The following is a 20,323-nucleotide window of genomic DNA, read 5'->3' as shown; positions in this document are numbered from 1 at the left end:
TGATGACAAGTATTAATATCACCTTCAAAACAAAAACAAATAAAAATTCCCATACCATCTTCTTCAGACATGAAAATGTACCAGCAAGTCAGGTTATATAAGCACCAAGGGAAAAGGAATTTCAATGATGGAGGCATTTTTAAAGAGTTCAGAACTGGAAAAGGAGATGTGCTGACTCTTTTATACTTAACAGATTTTGCAGGAACTGTGTAATTTTACAACAGTCCATTTTTCATCACAATATATAAAATAGGTTGCGTCTGTTAATGTATAAAGATTTCTTTTTTCCCCCCCTTACAAGCTGTATAAATAAAATACTGATACTTTTGACTTTCTGAGTATGTTTCTATCCACCCTCTTAATCCTAGGCCTAGTAATCTTTTTTATTTCCAAAAAAGTAATAAAGTACTTAATGTGTTCCTATGAAGGGGAAAAATCAAAGACATTTTCAATAATGGAAATCTACAGAAAGGAGGGCAATGAAGGTACATCAAATATATTTCCATGGCTTTTGCTGCAGTGACATCTAGTGGGATAAATCTTTTAATCTACGTTGAAGGTTGGGAGAGGAGAAATTGCAAGATCCAAACACGATGAGGTGAAATTTTCTAATAATTAAAGTCTTCCCCCACTGAAAATGCTGAAAATTGACCAGACTGGCTCCGCTGGTACACACAGCTTTGGGTCAGAAGGACTCCCTGGTGCTGGCAAGCCCTTCATGTCCCAGCCTACAAAGCAGGCAGGACCCTGGGGAGGGGGTATCCGTGTTGGGTAGCCATGTTTTAAAAATGGCTGACTTCCACATGTTGCCACAGTGAAGGATTGTTTCTGAAAATGCCATTAGATTAAAACCAAGGTGATCAGTTAAGTAAATAACAATAGTAATTATTCCTTCTTGTCCCCTATTGCTAACAGATGTAGCCAGAAATTTCAGCCAACTAAACAGTATTGCATATCTGACCGGTAGATATATTATTTGGCTCTTTGGAGCACAGCAATGATCTACAGCCACAGTGGTTCTGAAAAAATATAAACCCAGATTATTCTTCTGGTACTATCCACAAGCAAGTGAAAAAATGAGAAAAAATCTCACCTGCTTACTCATGGAAATCTGGCACTGGTGTAAATGGAAAGAAAAAGGACTACTTTATTTGCTTTAAGATAAAAGTTTAGGTAAAGTTTAGGTAAATTACTATTGCAAATTAAAGGACATATATTCACTGTGTGGTGCTGTTCTTCTTCAGTATAAGCTTAACATTATTCTCTTTTACACAGCTCCAAAAAAGTAGCAAAACCAGAATAACTTCAATTAGTATCAGTACATGAAACTTTTTGAATCCAGACCCAACTTCTAAATTTGCAGCTAGTGATACAAAAAGTCGTATTCTCCTTTATCTCATATTCACCTTCCTTTAATATCTCATGCTAATAATTAAAAGTTTTTAGAACTTCACCATTCTGTGTTTCTATTATTTAATAAAGCCTTGAAAGTTCAGTGAAATCACCATTGCACAGAAAAAAAAAAATCATACATTGCATATATGAGTATCAGCACAGTTTTAGCTATTTTGCTGTCATATAAGATTATCTCTAAGTGACTTATGATTCGCATATTGGGACAGGGAATGCATGATTCAAAAGCAGGCCCTTTTCCTGGAAATTTGTTAATCATTTATACACAGATATCTTACTATTCTAGGACTGCTGCCTTAGAGTGATGGACCTAGAACTTTGGCCTATACATCCAGTAAAACATTCCAATGCTTTTAGCATATCAGTACAGTAACATTATGCAACTTATGCTTAAGCTTTAGTAACAGTTCATATGAAACAAGTAATTTTATCACAAAAAAGAAACAGAAAAAATACTATCAGTCATACTCAAGTCGATAATCATTTAAGAACTTACCTTTCTAGACGGAGTTTTCTTCTGCAGTTGTACCATTCAGTGTTATGCCAGTTTGAGAGGCAAATTAATGATGTTTCAAAACAGCAGAATACAAAATAAAAAAAAAATATATTCTTGAATTACATGTATTGAACATTTGCAGACATAAGTAAGGAACAAGTAGCAGGTTTCAGTACACTAAAAAAAAATCTGAATAGCATTTTGTGAGTGGAGTCTAAAGACAGTCTTTCACCAGTGTGAATCGGACCTCTGGAAATACTGTCTTGAGTTCACAGTAGAAATATCCATGACTTGCCTACCCACAAAGTATCATGCATCCATTCACGTATCTGTTTCCCGGACTGGACAGACACTCTTGCACGTTAAACTGACTAAAGTTGTCTATCCAAATTTTAAGTTGATTTAGATACATGAATACATAAACTGGTAGAAAAACATGCACACAATGGGGACACTCATTTGGTTTTGATGAGATTTTGCTGAACTGGTGCACCCTCTTGTGGAAATAGCTTAAATTAGTGCAGGCATGCCATGTATCAATTTAGATAAGGCCGAGCTAACTGTTACAACACATTTTTAACTTCATAAGCATCTATACAAACTGATTCACACAATACCCTGGTTTTGACTTTTGAGTCTGTGAAGGTTAATTCTGAAACGTTGATGATTCTGAAACAGATGGGTCCTGCCACAGGCAAGAACTAATGTATGAGTGGCAGTGCTTTATCTCTTCTCCTTTAGGCTGACTCCTGTTTAAACAGAATAGGAACATTCCTTTATAATTCAGCATTGACCAAATAACACTAGAACAGGTCTGAAATTAACAGACCTGGTTCCATCTAAAATACGTAGGTAGTTTACATGCAAACAATGGCCATTCTTCAATCATAAATGCAAAAAAATTCTAAAGGGACACATGGAAGGTAACAGCATTATAGTATTTTACATCTGACAAAAACAGCTAACACCTGCTCAGTAGGGCAAACCTTCATTAGAGCTTTCTGGAATCCATGTTTTATTGGATAACAGAAGACATGCAGCACCCTTGGAAAGCTGAAGGGATGAAGTGGCACGAAGATCTGTCTGCACGCATCCCTTTAAAAGGATCAAGCCTTACAGCATAAAACGGGGAGGTATTAAAAATCTGACTCCTCCTCCCAAGCTCTGCATGATTCCAAGGGCAGGGAGGAAAACAGCAGCATGTAAGTCTTAAATTAAAAATGAAGTAAATGAACAAAAGAGATTCACCACTAAATTCAGCAAAACATTTTTCTTCTAAGAGTCAGCACATGAAGAACACAGAAATCTGAACTCAGGCTATATCGTTAACATTCAAATCCCCAGACTTAACTGTGCCTCCTGAAAACAGTAATAATCAATGGAAATGATTCACAAGCATATCAAATGGATCCAGTGTGCTAGCTGTAGTTCCATCAGCTGTAGCAGCATGCTAAAGTTCTAACTCTGATAAATGACACAAAAACATCCGGAAGAAAAAGGGAGGAGGCCTTCTTTTTCCCTAAGCACCAATCAGAAGGGGTGTCCACATTGCTTTGAAATCTTGCACATCTTTCCTCAGTACTGCAAGGTATAGACTGTCCCAGTTTGGGGTCCTGAAGCCTCACTGTCATGGATATTCTGAGTAGCTGGATACAGTCGACAAGTTGCGGAATACATAAATTAAAGCACAGTGTGAGATAATATACAGAAAACAGTAAAAGGATTGCTATATTCAGTAGATGCTCTTTGTCTGAAACAGACAAGTCACTATGAGTAAGAGAAATGCTGTGCTGTACATTCTAGAATGAGAATATGCATTTGAAAGATATATTTCTTGAGGGAAGAATCTATTGTGTGGGGAGTACACCATAAATGCTTCATTTTCTAGAATTCAGAAACTTGAATGTTGCTGAATTCAGCATTGCAGAAGAGTACAGCACACTGCCTTGCTATACCAATTCTATTCATGAAGCTTTTTCTGTTACATTTCCTAAGGTCTTTTAAATTAGAAAAAAAACACAACTTGGAGAAATTTCCTTTAACATACATCCAGGCTGAGTCCAGACGTGACTGGCTAGCTAAAAAACACAAAGCTAATCCTCAGTAATCTGTCAATGGCTTAATCTCTAATCTATATGCATATGCTGTGAAATAAATGACCCTGAACTGATTCTGATCAAAGCTAGCTCAGATCGGCACCAAGCTCAAAATCACAAGCATGTAGCTATGCTGCTAGGATCAGTTCCGTACAACTCTCCTACAGAAGTTTCGAATTACCTTCCCGTTACACAGATTTTACATTAAACTCAGTAGATCCAATGCGGAAAAGAACTAGAATGCTGCAGACTCCCGACTGGCTCTTTGTCGTTCGCCTGAGTCCTGCCGAACTCCTCCGGCCTAGCTCAGCAGCACACTCCCTGGATCCGAAACAGCTGCTGTAGAGCCTACCTGCAAGCACTGCATACCCGATCTTCCTTCCCAGTGGTGGGCATCCTACAAGGGCCAGGCTGGATAAGCATTCTGTTCCAGCTAGGAAGGGATGCCCGTAGCACTGCTGCGCCCCATCTGACTTGTACAGGATCACCCCAATTCTCAGTATTAGTATTAAATTAAAAAAAAAAAAAAAGAAAGGGAGAGAGAAAATAGGAAATCTTACTACCTATACCTCAGCTCAACTGTTATCTAAAGTCCTGTGTTGGCTGGATATGATTCCTATGCACTTCTCTTCATTCTATACGGGCTGTTATAGTGAAATAGGTATTAACATGAGTTCAAATGTTTGAGAATTGCAAGGCTAGTAAAAATTATATAAATTGTCTGTTATATATGATTACAAATAACCATTCAAAACACAAAGTAGTCACAAATAACCCCTTTTATTCCCTCCTCATCCAAGCGTTCTCCACATAATCCTTTAGTTTCTAGTACATCTTTCTTTCCTCAGATACTAGCATTTTAAGAGCCATCAGCACATGGGTGGCCAGCTCTTCTGACTACCCATTACATGCTAAAATCTTCCTGTGGATAAGATTCAAAAGACTTTTGCCGAACTCAGGGGGCTGTCTGAAGGAATGGGAAACACCCAGAGAGGTAGAAGGTGATACCAACCACCATGAGATCCTCCTACACTGTCAAAGGACGGAGCGGTAATATGTGGGTGGGTGCCAGGATGACACACATTTCACTCAGAAGTCCCATCTGGCTGACTTCCTCCCACTAAGAGGAATTCAGACTGTGGAACTGGGCCAGAATAATCCCACTGCAGATCACTCAATATATCCCTAATGTGGGGACTACATTTGAACTGCTCATAATCTGCATGCTATTAAAGAGACAAAATATGACTATTTGCATTCAACATGACTGTTTCTGATTGCCTGGCTTTCTCTGTGCATATGCGTAATCACAGGCAGCAATTAAATGGATGGTTACAGATTTTATGTAGTCTACAACAAACCTGGGCCCTATGCCTGTGCTTTGCCTCTAACTGAACACTGCCTCACCCGCACCCTTAGCCCATTTAGCTATCCTACTGCCTACCAATTGCCTTCTATACGTAAAACACAGCTTGTTATGTTTACCTGTATTAAAGGCTCATTCATTCTACTTCCTCAATCTCGCCATTAATGATGCAGCTCCTAGACTTACTTTCACCCCATAATTCTGTATAACATGTCATAAAAGGACAGTCTGATCCAACCTAAGAAAGGTTACAGCAACACCACAAAGCTGTGGGTGTGCCACCAAGCAAGTGCAGAAGAAGCCTTCTGAACAGGTAAAAGTCACACTTCCCCAAGGGCCCTTCCTAGGATCATGTCTGGCTGAAAAACATACATGTGCTATGCCATTCTGCACAAACCTCCATATGACCCAAAAGAGTGGATTTTGTGTTTGACGAGAATAAAATTGTAAGATATGCAAACAGATGGAATGAAATACCATAATTTTGTGTTTCCTGTTATCAAAAGCTTTCACTTGGATTATCTGCGGGATACACTCAGGTCCCAAAGCCCCATGGAAACCAGACTGTGATATTAGAGTAATGGATGCCCTAAATCTTGAATATAACATTCGTTCTCAACTGTAGAAGTTAGTTATTTCCAAATGTTGCATTTGATAATTTCCCAATGGTGTGGTCAATAGCTGGGATAAATGCTGAGCAAGTAAGCCCCTTGAGAATCTATTTGCAGATGTTATTTCATTCATTTGGTCTACACACAGAAGAACATATCAACTAAAACTTTAAAAATGCTAAAGGAGGAAACTGGAGCAGATGAGACCATTTCAAGAACACCTTTCTCAACTGACATCAAAAGTGGGTCACGTATGCTACGCTAAGTTCCCTTAAGCTACAGCAAGTATCACAAAAATCCAGCTAAGCCAATTTCAGTTTTTAGGAATTAGAGTAAAGGTGGGTGTAGTGATCCATTCCTCTCAATACAACGTTCCCAGGAAGTAAAAAAGAACAGTACTGTTTGATTTCATCTGCTTTGTTCACCTCAATGACTATTGTAACTATCTTCCCATTTCACACTCTCCTCCCCTTACAGAGTTTAATTCCTTCAAAATTCATACCCACATGGTAAGAAAGCTACAACCTTAAAACTGTCTGGAAACCACACTAGTTTGAGACAGTACTGTTCCTTACCTCCCCACAGTCTGCCCCTTCGGTTGTGACAGTCCTGCTGTTTATGAGGCTACATTCTAAACCAAACTGAGGAACGGATTTGGCTGAACAATACAACCAAATTATCTCTCTAATTCGAAAGCTCAGACCTCACAGAAAGCTTCAAAAAAATGATTGCACACAGACATAAAAGTTCAGAAGCTTCTCATCCACCTGGTTGACAAAGCGATAGCAGAATCTGTTCGGTTTATGAGCTTTATGCATGTGTATAAAAAGAAGTTTTTTCTTTTGTATTTCAGCAATCCCCAATCAGCTGATCCAAAATTTAAAACAACACATTTACATCATGACAAACTTCAGAACAATCCAAATAAACATGGAGATTTCAGAATATTAGAAATGTTTAATTTTGAACAAAGTCTTTTCAGTCTTACCTATAATGAAGCTTCTGCTCTGCTATAATTTCATTCCTGGACAAAGTTTAGTCCACCGACAAAGGAATGAATGACACTGACAAAGTTGGTTTGAAGTTAGATTTAGATGTAGATGCGAAATTTAAGTTTTCAAGACTTTGGAATTTAGTTCCCAATTAACAGAAGTGTTAGTAGGAGGCAGATAAGAAGAAGCACAGAAAAATCTGTCCACATTTCTTCTAGCCAGAATGAGGAAAATACACAGTTATCCCTGAGAATTACAATAAACAGCTGAAAGACTAAGTCTTTGTCACTGACTTTTTAGCCTGTTATTAACACTACAAAGAAGTGTCCTTAATTTTGGTGAATTAGTTAAATTAAAACAGAGGATACAGAGCTTTGCAGATACATGGTAGCAAATTAAAATTGCATTGCATCATAGCACTGAAATGGTTTGCTAGAACAATTAAACAAGGGAAAAATGAAGTGATCACCCCCAGAGCACTTGGTAGTGATATGATTATTGAAAGCAAATAAGAGATATTGCTCCTTTGCCTAAGAAAATCCCTTTTAGAGAAGCAAACCAAAACAGAATGGCTGATAACTAGGCAGTAAAATTCAGGGCTGCAAGGTTAGCCAAGTTCATGCTTCAGCTTTGGATAAGGATTCAGAAGCAGCTGTATATGGAGGAGGGGGGGAAAAAGTTTTTTCATACGAATGAGATCATTCCTCTGGCTCTGGTACAATTTAAACTAAAACACATATTGTGCTAGAAGATAGATAAGGAGCTGAAAGAGATGCAAGAGACTGTACGGATGCATCAGCTCCACATAAAAACATCAGATCCAGGGTAAACACTGGCTAGAGGCTGAAGACACAGTATGATTTTCAGACTAACTTAAGAAGAGAAAAATATGCACTTTTTCCCTCCCAGGGTGTAACAGAATATGTCACTGATGCCATTGCATAAACATGTGCAAGCATTTGGAGACAACATCAAAGAAATTAGACTACTCTGTTCCAAAAGACAGCTGGACACATTGCTGGCTTACAATCTGTAATTGGCTGAAATAAACATAATTTTTAAATATCAAGTATCTCTTACACGTATCTTTGAAGATTTACTCTGACAACCTAATGTTATAAAAGCAAAGAACAGAGAGAGTTTATCAAAGTCCATGTTGAGAACATTTCTTCTGTTACAGAGATCCTAAGGGTGTGCACTGTAATTCCACGCAGCTCACAACGTTCTATTTTACTTTTACAAACATAAATTGTACAACTTCATGGATACAGCTATAGCCACCAGTGGGGCGATATGCATTTAATCACAAATATGATTTTCTGTGGGACTCGGAGAGGATGTTTGCCAGGCAGTATTTCTTTCTGATACAACTGCTACTGTTGGAATGTGGTAAGCCTGAGGACACATCCTGTCTGTTTTTAAGAATTCTTCTGTTAGACAAGATGTCAGCTACCACAGTAACTAAAGACAGAACAATTCTCTGAACAATAAGAAATACTGGAACATCCCAATATTACTGCTGGGTGACAGCAAAAATGGTCCTATTTGGTCTGTTCATACATAATTTATTAAATTCAAGGGAGTTTTCTCCACAGGTTTTGCAAGCTAAAAAACAGTATCAAGAGCCCCAGAATTGGATTAGAAGGACACTATAAACTATCAAGCTGTAAGAGTTTTTAATCTTTTAAGAAGTGCTGTGCCAAGAACAAACCATGGCTCAAAATGAGACAGAATTTTCAATACGCTTGAGAAGTAATATTTACAGTAGTCTGTTACTCACAGACACAACCTCTGTGCTTTCCTAAGGGTTTAGGTAGGCGTATCAGGGCAAATGTAATCGGAAACTGTCAGAAAGGTCACTCTGCAACGTAAAGAAACAGAACGTACCTAGTTGGAAAGAACTGCTACACAAGATTCTATAATACATGAATTTGATAGAATGCAGACTTATCTTCCTTTGAGAAATAGAATTTAAATAACACTTTGAAAATCCTGCTTTCATTTATATTAGTTATAGGCCCAAAGACTACTGCTCAGATCTGTGCTGGGTTATCTGGTTTTCTAAAGACAGCCGTTCAGAAAGTTTAAACTCCAAGAGCAATCACAACATTGAAGAACGTTTGCTGTATTAGCACAGCTAAACAACCTCTGATGTATACTACATGAACGCTCAAATCCTTTCACCCCCCACACAGTCCAGACATCGATTATGTCTTAGGTGTTTATGCACTGGCCTGCTGGAGACCTGAGAGGGAAAATGAATCTTTATGTAGCCATGGAACAACTCTGTATCACTGCATGGTTATTTTCTACCAGAGCTACGGGGCTACAGCAGCTCTTCAGTCCTAGGGCACTGATCCCTAGAGCTGTTAAGGTGATGGAAAGGGTCACAACAAAAGCTTTTCGGCTCTGTTCTTGACCCACCTGAGGTTGCCCCCTCTCTGTGCTGTCTCCCTAGAACTTTCCCTTCTGCACACTGGAATATCATTTATTCTAATTCTTTTAGGATCTCCACACCTAAAGGAAGAAAGAGCATCAATTAACCAAACCAAAAAAATTCCTAATAATAAATTATGGACTCATTAGTGCTGCTGCCTCCATGCCTATTTTCTCATGCTACCTAAGCTTGCACACTATTAGAATCCAGTAAATACCTACTTTTTTTTTTTTTTTAAGAAGGCATTTACATTAATGACAAACATTCCTAGACCATGGGACATGAAGATTCATACTAGCACAGAAGATGACAAATATAACTTCACTATAGAGCAGACTTATTTACCGTAAAACACATGCCCCAGAGATTCTATTTTCCAATCCAACACAAATGCGCCTTCGAGTCTACACTTTACACAGATAAGCAGCAACAACAGAATAGACAAAACAAATTCCGCTGGGAAATGCCAGAGCCCTCGTTATATAATTTCAGATAGGTCCAGCTCAGAGACTCAGAGAAAGAGTCAGAGCAGTAAATAAAATCCATGTATTTCCAGAATATTTACCGTTTCCTATGTTTTAATAAGAAACATATTTCATAACTAACAAAGATGGCAGCATTAATGGTTGTATTATCAAAAGAATTTTTACTCTCAGGTCAAGAAGGCATTGTTCTTCTGATTTCAATGACAATTTGATGGAAGGACAAAGCATTATATATTTACACTATAATTCTGCCTACCTCCAAGAGGCTGTAGGTTTTTTACAGCTTGCTGGCATTATGAAAAGAAGGTACATGAAAGTTTTACGAGCTAGCATGTGACAGAACTTTAACGTATTTAGTTACATAAGAGTCTTTTAAATCACTGTCACAATTAAAATTGTAATTTTCATATGGAGAAAAGGTGTTGGTTTCCAACACAAACATGTTTTTGAGGAAGACAGCACAGGACAGAAGAATAAGCACACACAGTATTTCACTTTAGGAATAATCCCAAAAGTGAATTATTTTTAACCTGTGTCTTATAAACAGGATTTTGATTTCTTCTAGTCAGTGAAGAAGTGCCCAATTCTAAACCTAACACTTACGTACAATCAGGACACGAACAAAAACCCTTTGGAGAAGGATAAGCAGATCCTAGGAAGTTGCATGTTTCTTACCAGCAGATGTGCTCTGGATGACTACGCTTTTACCAACGTAAGAATCTTCTAAACACTTAATTTTTTTGTGCACATAAGCAACACAATGAGCTGAGTGCCTTATGTTCCCAATGGCTTCTGAAAGAGGATTCAGATGAAATGCAGTCAGAACCATGCAGATTTAGGCATTTAACAAAAACGTAACTGTTTTAACAGAAATCTGTGTTCCAATTTATTTCCTGTGAAGCAAACATGACATATTTAAAGTGAACATGAAGCTTCAGCGAGTTTCATTGTATGAAACGTTCCACTTAAAACTACAGTTTGCCAGTGCCAAGCTTATTAAAAAAGCAAAATGACCATTTGTTTTGTCAAGAAAATCTATCATCCTTTCATGGCTCAAAACAATGCCATACTTCATCTCAACTGAGACACATATGGTCAACGGGCAGATTTTGTTCTAAAATTATACCATCCTTCCCAAGTAAACCCAAACCAAGGATAAAAAAATTAGACTTACTTGCTTTCCACCACAACACAAATTAACCTAGACAGTGAAAGGGAGAAATCTGTCTGTGTAAGAACACAGTCCACGCTTGTATCAGAATCTTAAAACGATCTTATACTTCGTTTTTCCAGTAGTCTTCAACTACTTTGGGCAATTCAAAAAAATGTACTTTTATAAGAAAATTCTTATGACTAGTAACATTGATCGAGTATACAAATAGTAACTACATTACACACTAAATGTTTAGTTTTAATGCATTTCACAAAGAAAACAAGAAGTTATATTCATTCTTGCTTGCGTAGCATCCTCGATATAAATTTCAGAATGCCATCTAGCGGACAAACAGCATTTGCCTGCCAGAGGAATTCCAAAACTGCCGCTTAAGCTTTTTAAGAACAGTTTAGTATAACCCAAAGATGCAGTTCATACACAAGGGGGACTTTAGAAGGAAGATTTTCAAAGGTATCCAGACATTCCATGTAACAGATACTCATCCAAAAGAAATAAATCAGTGGAAGCTAGGCATGTTTAGAAGCATAGCAAAGTATACACACACATCTTTAGATACTTAAAGACCTTGAAATATCAATCCACTAAAACATCTCTGATAACCTCAATACTTTCTGCAGAAGGAAAAGATTTCATGTAAAAAGTCTAAGTTCCTATTCTTAACAAATTTCATAAAATTCTTCTATTTATAGACCACCACAGCAATATTTAAAAACCACAGAGAGAAAAAAAAACGGCTTGAAATATGCTGTAATCTGATTAGGTGTGGGGGGCATCACGAATGAATACTGAACAGCATTAAAAGCATCTCCTGAGGACAATGCCTAAAATTAACACCCAGACAAAAGCAAGCTATACAGGCTGGTTAAATACAGATACAGGGAGAAACACCACCACCTGCCGAATATGAATTATATAGGCCACACGTTCCCAAACAATGGAATACCTTCCCTGTACTCACTTCTGTGTAACCTACCCCAGGAGATCCTGCCTGCCTGTGCACTGACACGAGCTGTAGGTAAATGCCTGACTGCAGGCAGGTACCACTAACCACGTGGTGAAGAGAAAGGTTATAGATGAAGGGTGAAGGCTGGGTGCCAGGCTACGGGAAGTATGGAGCTGCAGTCATGCCTTCTGTACGTAAGCCTGGCTGAACAGAGCCGGTAGCAGCCAGTGCTGCAATCAGTATACTGTGCTCTTTCCACTGGTACCCAGAGCAACTGCACGTCACCTAACGGGCTGATATGTCGGCAAATTCAGTTTGGGAAACCCTGCTGTAGACACATTCCAAGCCAAAAAGCAAAGCAGCACTAGCAGAAGCAGCAGTCCCTCCGTTGCCTGTAGGTAACGCGACATCAGCAATGTTGTTGTTAGCGTAGTATGCTCAATACACTTTGAACCATAAAAACCCATCCTCAGTTTTGTCTCGGATATTTATTAAAAGGTTGCTCAGCAGAGTTCTGCTGCACCTAAATGCTTCATAGACTTCTCTTCAATCATAACGAATGGTGAGCTGTGATTATATAACTCTAATTTCATCTCCAGCTAGCATCTCCCCATTATGGTGGCACACCTCTTTTTTTCTCTTGCACATGAAGAATATTAGTAATTGGAGGAATTAAGCAGGAGGAACTAGTTTAATTAAATTTTTAAAAGCTATACTATAACTTTATTAAGTTGTAACTTTATTTAAGTTTCTTCAGAAATGTCATAGACAAAAACAGCAAGGAAAAAGAGCTGTTTGAGTGGGCAAGGAGTACTATGGTCCCCTCACGCTAAGGGCATCCCAGACCATAAAGAAAACATCCCTAAAGCTGTATTATGTAAGTAGCCTCTACAAGCTTTTAACCAAGGGTACAACTAATCCCCCAAATTTTTGTGAGCCACCAACACGCTCTTTTCACTGAACTATAGATGGGTCATTAAAAAAAAAAAAAGTACTGCAGATGACTCTCTATGGCTTCACAAGCTCAAAGGTGGGTGTATGGGGTAGGGATCCTGGAATACTTACTCTTGGGTGTGGGTTAAAGACCAAAAAGTTAAAATAATGAAGAAATGCTTTTAAGCAGTACAATAACTAGACTTGAATGTTTTAAATAAAAGAAAACAATGTACACACATGCCAACAGCTGCAGCAGTTCTCTGGGAACTGTAGTTTTCCCCAAGCAACAAATACATAATGGGAAATAAATCCACTTCCTACAGTGCTTTTTATTCCTTCCCCAAGGCAAACCGGGGCAGCTGCCTGCACAGAAGCACACGTTTTGAATACGCTACAGATCCAGCCACGGAAACTTGGCATTCGCGAGCAGAAGCTCCTGGGGGAACACGTTCTTGGACCTCCCTACGGGCGGCCCAGAGTACTCACTTGCCTCACAACCGTGACACCCAGTCCTGCGCGCTGGCTGACTCCTGCGCTCTGGGTCACAGCAGAAACCGCACGGAAGCCACGCCGGGCGGCAGCGGCCCCCTCCCCGGGCCCGGGCCCGGGCCCGGCCCCGCCACCCCGCTGGGGAGCGGGCGGGCTCCGCGGCGCCACATCGGGGCGGGGAAGGGGCGAGGCGCGCCCGGGACACGCGGCCGAGCCCGCAGCCGCCGCGGGAAGGGGGGGAGAAGGGGGGAGAACGCAACGGCCCTAACGGTCATAACGGCCACAACGGCCGCGCGCGCGCTAGAGGCGACGCCTTCCCGCCGCGCGCCCCCCTCCCCGCGCGCTCCACGTCGGCCGGCCGCGACCCGGAAGCGCTCGCGGATGGGCGGCCTCCCCCTCCCCCCGCAGCAGCGCCCACTGCCGCGGCCGGGCCTGGGGGCGGTGCCCGCCCCGGAAGTACTCGCGCGCGGCGGCCCCGCCCCCGCGCAGTGCTGACGGTGCCTCGCGCCGCCATGGCTCCCAAGGGCGGCCCCGGCGGGCGGCAGCAGTCCGAGGAGGACCTGCTCCTGCAGGACTTCAGCCGCAACCTCTCCGCCAAGTCCTCCGCCCTCTTCTTCGGCAACGCCTTCATCGTCTCCGCCATCCCCATCTGTGAGCGGCGGGGCCCGGGGGGCAGCGGGGGGGGGATGAGGGGGGCGGCAGGCCCTGAGGGGGGTGACAGGCCTGGGGGGGATAAGGGGAGCCCCTGAGGGGGGGCGACTAGCCCGGAGGGGGGGCAGGGGGAGCCCCTGAGGGGGGCGACAGGCCTTGAGGGGGGACAGGCCCTAAGGGGGGGCAGGGGGGAGCCCCTGAGGGGGGCGACAGGCACTGAGGGGGTGACTGGCCCAGAGGGAGGACAAGGAGAAGCTCCTGAAGGGAGTGACAGCCCCTGGGGGGAGCAGGGGGAGCCCCGGGGTGGCAGGAGGGGGGTGACAGGCCCTGGGGGGGGGGTGACAGCCGGGGGATGTTCCCCCCTCCTGAGAGAAGTGGGGAGAGCCCGAGGAGAGCAGCGGTCCCCACAGCCCAGAAAAAGGCCGCCCTCGCGTTCCTCACGCGTTGCCGGCGGTCGGACGCCCCTCCAGGCACCCTGGCCACGTGGCGGGACAGCGACACAGAGGCCTCGACCACAGCCCAGGGCGTCTGGGCTGTTGGGGCTTGCCTTGCTCTGGGCCCTGCTGTCCTTGAGCTAGACTCGTGCAGAGTTAGGCTGGCTGTCCCTGCGCCGTATTAGATCCAGCTTTGAAGTTGGCCTTGCTTGGAGCAGGGGACCGGGTGGTTATTCTGTGATGGGTAAAGATGGATGAGCTGCAGACTCAGTATCGTTGTGCCAACGTCAAATCTGTGTACAGTCAACTGGTAATTTTTATGCTGTGCTGTTTTGATGCTTCTGAGTTGAGTTTGGATAATCTCATAAAGCCCACATAAACCAAAGGTTTTGCAGATTTTTCTTTCTGAAGGCATTTTGTAACGCAGTTCAGAGATACCCTGATGACTTTGCGGGAGCCGGCTTTGGTCCCGCAGAGCTGGTGCTGAACTGGAGCTACCAAGCTATGTAGGGCTCCTGTGGAGACATTTTGCTTGAAGGGAGAAATCACTCTTAATGTTTTTTTTTCTTTTAAGGGCTTTATTGGAGGATATGGCATATGGATCTTGTTCAGTCTGCAGTCCTGTATAGCGTAATGACCCTCATCAGTACCTATCTGGTAGCTTTTGCATATAAGAATGTCAAGTTTGTTCTCAAGCACAAGTAAGTTTGCTGACTCTTTGAAGTGTGACTTAACTATTAAAGAAGCTGATGAAAACAGCATTTACAAAATTTTTTGATGAGTAAAAATACCTGAAATAGTATGATGAACTATTTTGTTTTATATAGAAGTTGAAAGAGATAAGTTACTTTGTCCTGCATTTTGTTGTGTTTTGATATTCCATTGTATTAGTTCCCGAATTGCTTTAACTCCTGACAATATAAATAATAAAGTGTGAGCTTTGAAATTGTAATGGGAGAGTTACAACTCGAATAATGATCAGCTTTACTTCTTGAGCATGCTTCTCTTGAAAGACCTTGACAACAGTTAAGAAGCAACACAATTAAAAATTAAATGTCCTGCTTTTGAAAGAGTCTCTTCAGCAAAATAAATGGCTGCCAACATGAAAGTGTTTGTGCTCGGTGTGGACAGAGCAATTACTGGCTTTTCTTAAAACCATTGCCTGTTGTCTTGAGACAGTCAAAGTCAGAGTTGGGAGCAGGGGGGAGGGCATTTCGTTCAGGTAATTAACAGACTTCTTGTTTGTTATCAGTATCCCTTTTATAATTGGTTTCTATCATCTTTCTTGTAGTTATGGAATCAACTAGCCTTGTCAATTAGGAGTACAATGAAATAGCAAAACCACCCGTATTTTCAGTGGCTGTTGCCAGAAACTACATTTGACTATGATTTTTAATAATTTGACTGTTACTCACTGTCCTTTGGCAGATCTGTTCAATATCTTGGCTGTTTTATTCTTTGCTATAAATACAACTTACTACAATCCCTTTTTTTTCTTCTTTTTTTTTTTTAACTTTCACATAAATGGTGTTTCTTGCAGAGTAGCACAGAAAAGAGAAGATGCTGTTTCCAAAGAAGTTACTCGGAAGCTTTCTGAGGCAGACAACAGGAAGATGTCTCGTAAGGAGAAGGATGAAAGGTAATCTTTGTTTCCTTCTTTCTTTCTCTCAGTTGTAATACCACCTAGTATCTTCAAGGCTGTAGATAGGATTTTAGGGACTGTCCCTTTGTCTGTTTTGTATATATAGTATAGCTTCTTACTGGCATATAAGCTCTTTCATCTGTAAAGCTTTTTTGAGGTGAGTTATCAGTGAAAGGTAACAGACTTTGAAATCTTTATCAATAAGGTCTCCTAAGGCAACCACTCTGTCCTTGACTTGCAAAGCAAAACACCTTTTCCTACAGGCCTAATAATTGTCTGAAGAATAAGCATCATAGCTGTCTTTAGAAATAACAAAAGTACTTTTTCGTAAGGACAGGCTAGTGCAGGGGTTTCCAAAGTTCGCAATGTATTTTGTGTAGTAGAGAGCAAGTTCCTTCACAAGAGCATTTCCATATACTGCCAGGCCGTATTGCTAGTCAGTACTCCTCACTCTAAATGGTTATAACTGGCAAAATTGACTGTGCAAACTTCCAATTTAATAGCTCTTATATTAATATCCAAGTTATTCCTGATGAGTACATCAGGAAGCACTTAGTATTAGATTGATGCCCCTTTTTGACTGTAAGAGAGGCTAGGAATTGAACTGTTAGCTGTTTGGAAAAAAAGCCCTTTTAAGTGCCAGGCTACCTAACAGATACGAAGTCACAAAAAGAAGTGTTATTTAGGGAGTGCTAAGTTTGATGTGCATGATGGTAAAACAAACACAAGACAGTTAAATATGTAAGTGCATAGTGTATATAAGGTTTTATCTCTAACTACTGAGCTGACTGGTAGTTTTGCTGTGCCCTGTCTTTTAGAAGTTGGCTATGACAAGAGCAGCAGTATGTAGTTTACTACACTTTATTAAGTGTCAGTCTCTTCATAATGCTGTGTGTGTCAGGCTGTACATTAAGTTAGTAATGTGTGAAATAAATAATGTCTCTACTTGTACACAGAATTCTGTGGAAGAAAAATGAAGTTGCAGATTATGAAGCAACAACTTTTTCCATCTTCTACAACAATACCCTCTTTCTGGTCTTGGTCATCATTGCTTCATTCTTTGTGTTGAAGAACTTCAACCCAACTGTGTATCCTTTATTAGCGTACTTGAAACAACTAAAATCCTGTTGCTATTTGTTGTCATTTGTAGCTACGTTTGCAATGTGGGTTGTGAGATTACTCTTTAGATACATGCAGGTCATTGTAGTGCCTCCACTCAGAAACACTTGAACATACAAATGGAGAATACCAAAAAAATCTCCAGATCACATAAATGATTTGCTGTTATCTGACACTACATGTTTTAAGGGTATCACCTGGACAACCTGCAGAAATTCTTGTGGCACTGCCATTTCAAATGTAATGGTTTGTGCAATAAGGAGGCACTTCAGTCATAGAGAAACACTGCATCAGTGTTAGTTGCCACATGGTGTTACATTACAGAATTGTTTAGTTTCAGGAAGTTCACAAATAAAATTATTTCTTTTACTTAAGTAAATAAATACTGCCAATAAGTGCTGCATATGTTAATGAAAGATCTGCTGTATTTAACAATATTTATAACTTTCAAATGAACAGACTAAATTTAATGTCTTAATTTTAAAGCTAAGTACACTTGTAAATTCAGCATCTTGCTAATAGCTTAAAATATAGCTTAGAATCAAGGCTATGGTGTTGCAGTGCCTATTTTAAAACTCCCATAGAGGAAAACAGTCTCAATCCTTTTTTTGTTGTTCAGACATCCTCTGCTAAATGTTTTGTGCAAAAGAAGGTTGGTTGTGGTACCTTAAAAGTTCATATCCTTAACCTTTTCCCTACAGAAACTATATTCTTTCTATAAGTGCTTCATCAGGACTGATTGCCCTACTATCTACAGGATCCAAGTAGACAAAGAAACCCAAAACAGCCATTTATTTCTGTGGGAGGGTTCAATTTCCTTACAAAAGTTTAAGGGTGAAATAGGACTACTTTTTTTATAACATGACTGCCTGAGGGTTTTGGGAGGGAGGGTTTGAAAAGAAAATGAATGAATTGTATTTACTTTTGGTATCTTTACAAGGTATTATTCAATAACTGAATGAATCAAATTTGTTACTTAGCAAAGAAAGAAGATGGCATGTGAGCAGTTACTGAACATAACTTTTCCGAAGCACTTCATGGGTGTGTTGGTACTGCAGATTATCTGACAAGCCAAGCAGACCGTAACAGAGTGCTGCACAACGGCACACAACAGCTGCGCTCAAACCCTTAACAGGATTTGGTGACTGTTAAAAGAGCCTAACTCGCTGAGCGTAAAAAGTGACAATCCACCACTTATCATTGTAACTTGAAAAGTTGTAATAAAAAGGAGGCTTTTCTGTCAATTAATTCTCTGTATTTGCATTCTGAATTTCTGAAAATGGGGGTTTTCGTGGGCAGGCTGGGTGTATAGGTTTGTCAATTCAGGAGTCTTCTCAAGTCAGCATATTTACTATTTTCCTGGAAGGACTCCTCATTTTTAAACAGCTTTGAGCTATGGACAGAACCTAAACAGTGTCCTAGGAAAATGGTTTGGAATTGGTTTGAATGTAGACTCTTTTTTTTTTTTAATTCATCTCCGAAGTCTTAAATCAGAAAAACAGCCAGGTTTCCTGGCACAGCCTAATAGGCAAGTCACTTTAGCTGTTTTTTTTTTTTTAAGCAGGTTTATCATACAATCTTTCTGCTTTTATTACTTACTTATTACACAGGATATAATTTATATACACACACATATTTTTTTAAACCAGCTGTTAGGGTTTTAAAGTCCTCAATAGAAAATTCATTACTACAGAAGTTATACGGTAGCATACAGGACTGTATAAACTTAAACATGACACTAAATATAAATATTTAGCATGTATAAAATAATTCTAACATACTTTTATAAACTCATAATCAAAGAAAATGCCAAGTTCACCATTCTGTAAGCAACTGGACTTGAAGGTTGCCATTGTGCTGGTCATTGTTGGGTGTTTGTTCCCTCCGCCCCCCCCCCCAATAGCTTCTACCAAAACAATAGTTAAATTCAGACACATAAATAGACAATGCTAATGCTCATTTTACTTGTCAGTACTTGTAGAGATGAAGACTAGCTGCAGGTGTTTTTCAGGAAATCTGCCATCTCGAGAAAAGTAAATTGAAGCAGCCCTTTCTTCTGCTATTACTGTCAGTTCACTGAGTCTTTTAATAAAAGCTTTTCATCTTACCTTAGTTTTTTTTGTATTGACAGTTACTGAGGCCTGGAGCATATTACATGCCAGAATTTTTGGAGAGAAAATGTTGCAGAATTGGCAGCCTGAAACAAAAGTTTTGGGTTTGGGAGTTTTTTTGTTTGTTTGTTCGTTTTAAACAAAAAGCAAGTCTATTCTGTGGGCTTCTTCACAAAAGAGTGTGGTTTTTGTAATGCCCACTACCAGATGCACCGTTTCGTATGTATGATGCTGAAAGTTAGGCTAAAGCTAGGATAATGTTTGGCATCCCGTTGTCCCGAGAGTCTGAGAACAAGCTGACTTCTAGCTTTCTCTCTGCCATCTCCTTTTTAATTAAAAAAAGGGGGGGAATTAATATACTATTTGTAATAATACACTGTTGGATTCCCATATAGATGAGAAAGAGGCAAAGAGAACACTAAGTTGTATCCCCAGAGGTGAAAAAAGGAACAAGTCTGTTACTGGGAAAATAATTCACTCAGTAACTGTATAAAGCCAAAGCCCACGCGCTGCACATGAAGTTTTTGTTTTTCTTTTTTAAATAGTAAATTTTCATCTAGAAAATACACAGTAAGTACTGCAGTGTTAAGGTATGTGGTCCACAGCAGTGAAAATAATTAATACCTAGGAGGTGACAAGCACTTCAGTGGATGTCTCCACCTCCGCTACCAGTGACTAACCAGCCCAGGGTCATTTTGGAGAGGCTGATTGCTGAAATGTGAAATTTCCACGAATTGTCTTGAGAATATTCCCATTACGTAACTTTAAATCATAAATAATATTTTTGTCTGAAATTAACTCTACTAAGACTCACACCAAAGTACCTTCTCCAAGATGTGCAGCATATGGCAAAATCAGACCTTCGGTCAACAGCTGTATTCCACCTTTGTGGCCAGATGTCACTTGCCCTTGTCCTAAATGGGTACAG

The 20,323-nt window shown here is 40.3% G+C and overlaps 2 protein-coding genes across 3 annotated transcripts in view; one reads left to right on the top strand and one right to left on the bottom strand.

Annotated features, from left to right (window-relative positions):
* The window catches only part of TIPARP (TCDD inducible poly(ADP-ribose) polymerase), a 48,102-nt gene extending 34,408 nt beyond the window's left edge, over window positions 1–13,694 (bottom strand). The window contains exon 1 of one of the 2 annotated variants that reach the window (XM_026096860.2): window positions 13,440–13,694. The gene's annotated coding sequence lies outside the window, so the exon portion shown is untranslated. Of the gene's footprint in view, window positions 1–13,435 lie in introns of both variants that reach the window. The other variant, XM_026096859.2, reaches the window with a different exon arrangement.
* A 189-nt stretch (window positions 13,695–13,883) lies between these two features.
* Window positions 13,884–18,532, top strand: SSR3 (signal sequence receptor subunit 3). Its single transcript, XM_064516521.1, has 5 exons — window positions 13,884–14,089; window positions 15,098–15,224; window positions 16,064–16,162; window positions 17,122–17,253; window positions 17,986–18,532. Exons 1-5 carry the CDS (start codon window positions 13,951–13,953, stop codon window positions 18,050–18,052), a joined length of 564 nt encoding a protein of 187 aa, XP_064372591.1. The 5' UTR covers window positions 13,884–13,950; the 3' UTR covers window positions 18,053–18,532.
* Window positions 18,533–20,323: the final 1,791 nt, after the last annotated feature.

Source organism: Dromaius novaehollandiae, chromosome 9 (assembly GCF_036370855.1).
Source record: "Dromaius novaehollandiae isolate bDroNov1 chromosome 9, bDroNov1.hap1, whole genome shotgun sequence".
NCBI classification, from domain to species: Eukaryota; Metazoa; Chordata; class Aves; order Casuariiformes; family Dromaiidae; genus Dromaius; species Dromaius novaehollandiae.
This window is presented reverse-complemented; position numbering and strand designations above follow the sequence as displayed.

Excerpts from the sequence above, each read along its gene's own strand:
- SSR3 (XM_064516521.1), top strand. The coding sequence starts at position 13,951 with ATGGCTCCCAAGGGCGGCCCCGGCGGGCGGCAGCAGTCCGAGGAGGAC. Across the intron at positions 14,090-15,097 it reads CGTCTCCGCCATCCCCATCT|GGCTTTATTGGAGGATATGG; the intron begins GTGAGCGGCGGG and ends TTTTCTTTTAAG. Across the intron at positions 17,254-17,985 it reads AAGAACTTCAACCCAACTGT|AAACTATATTCTTTCTATAA; the intron begins GTATCCTTTATT and ends TTTTCCCTACAG.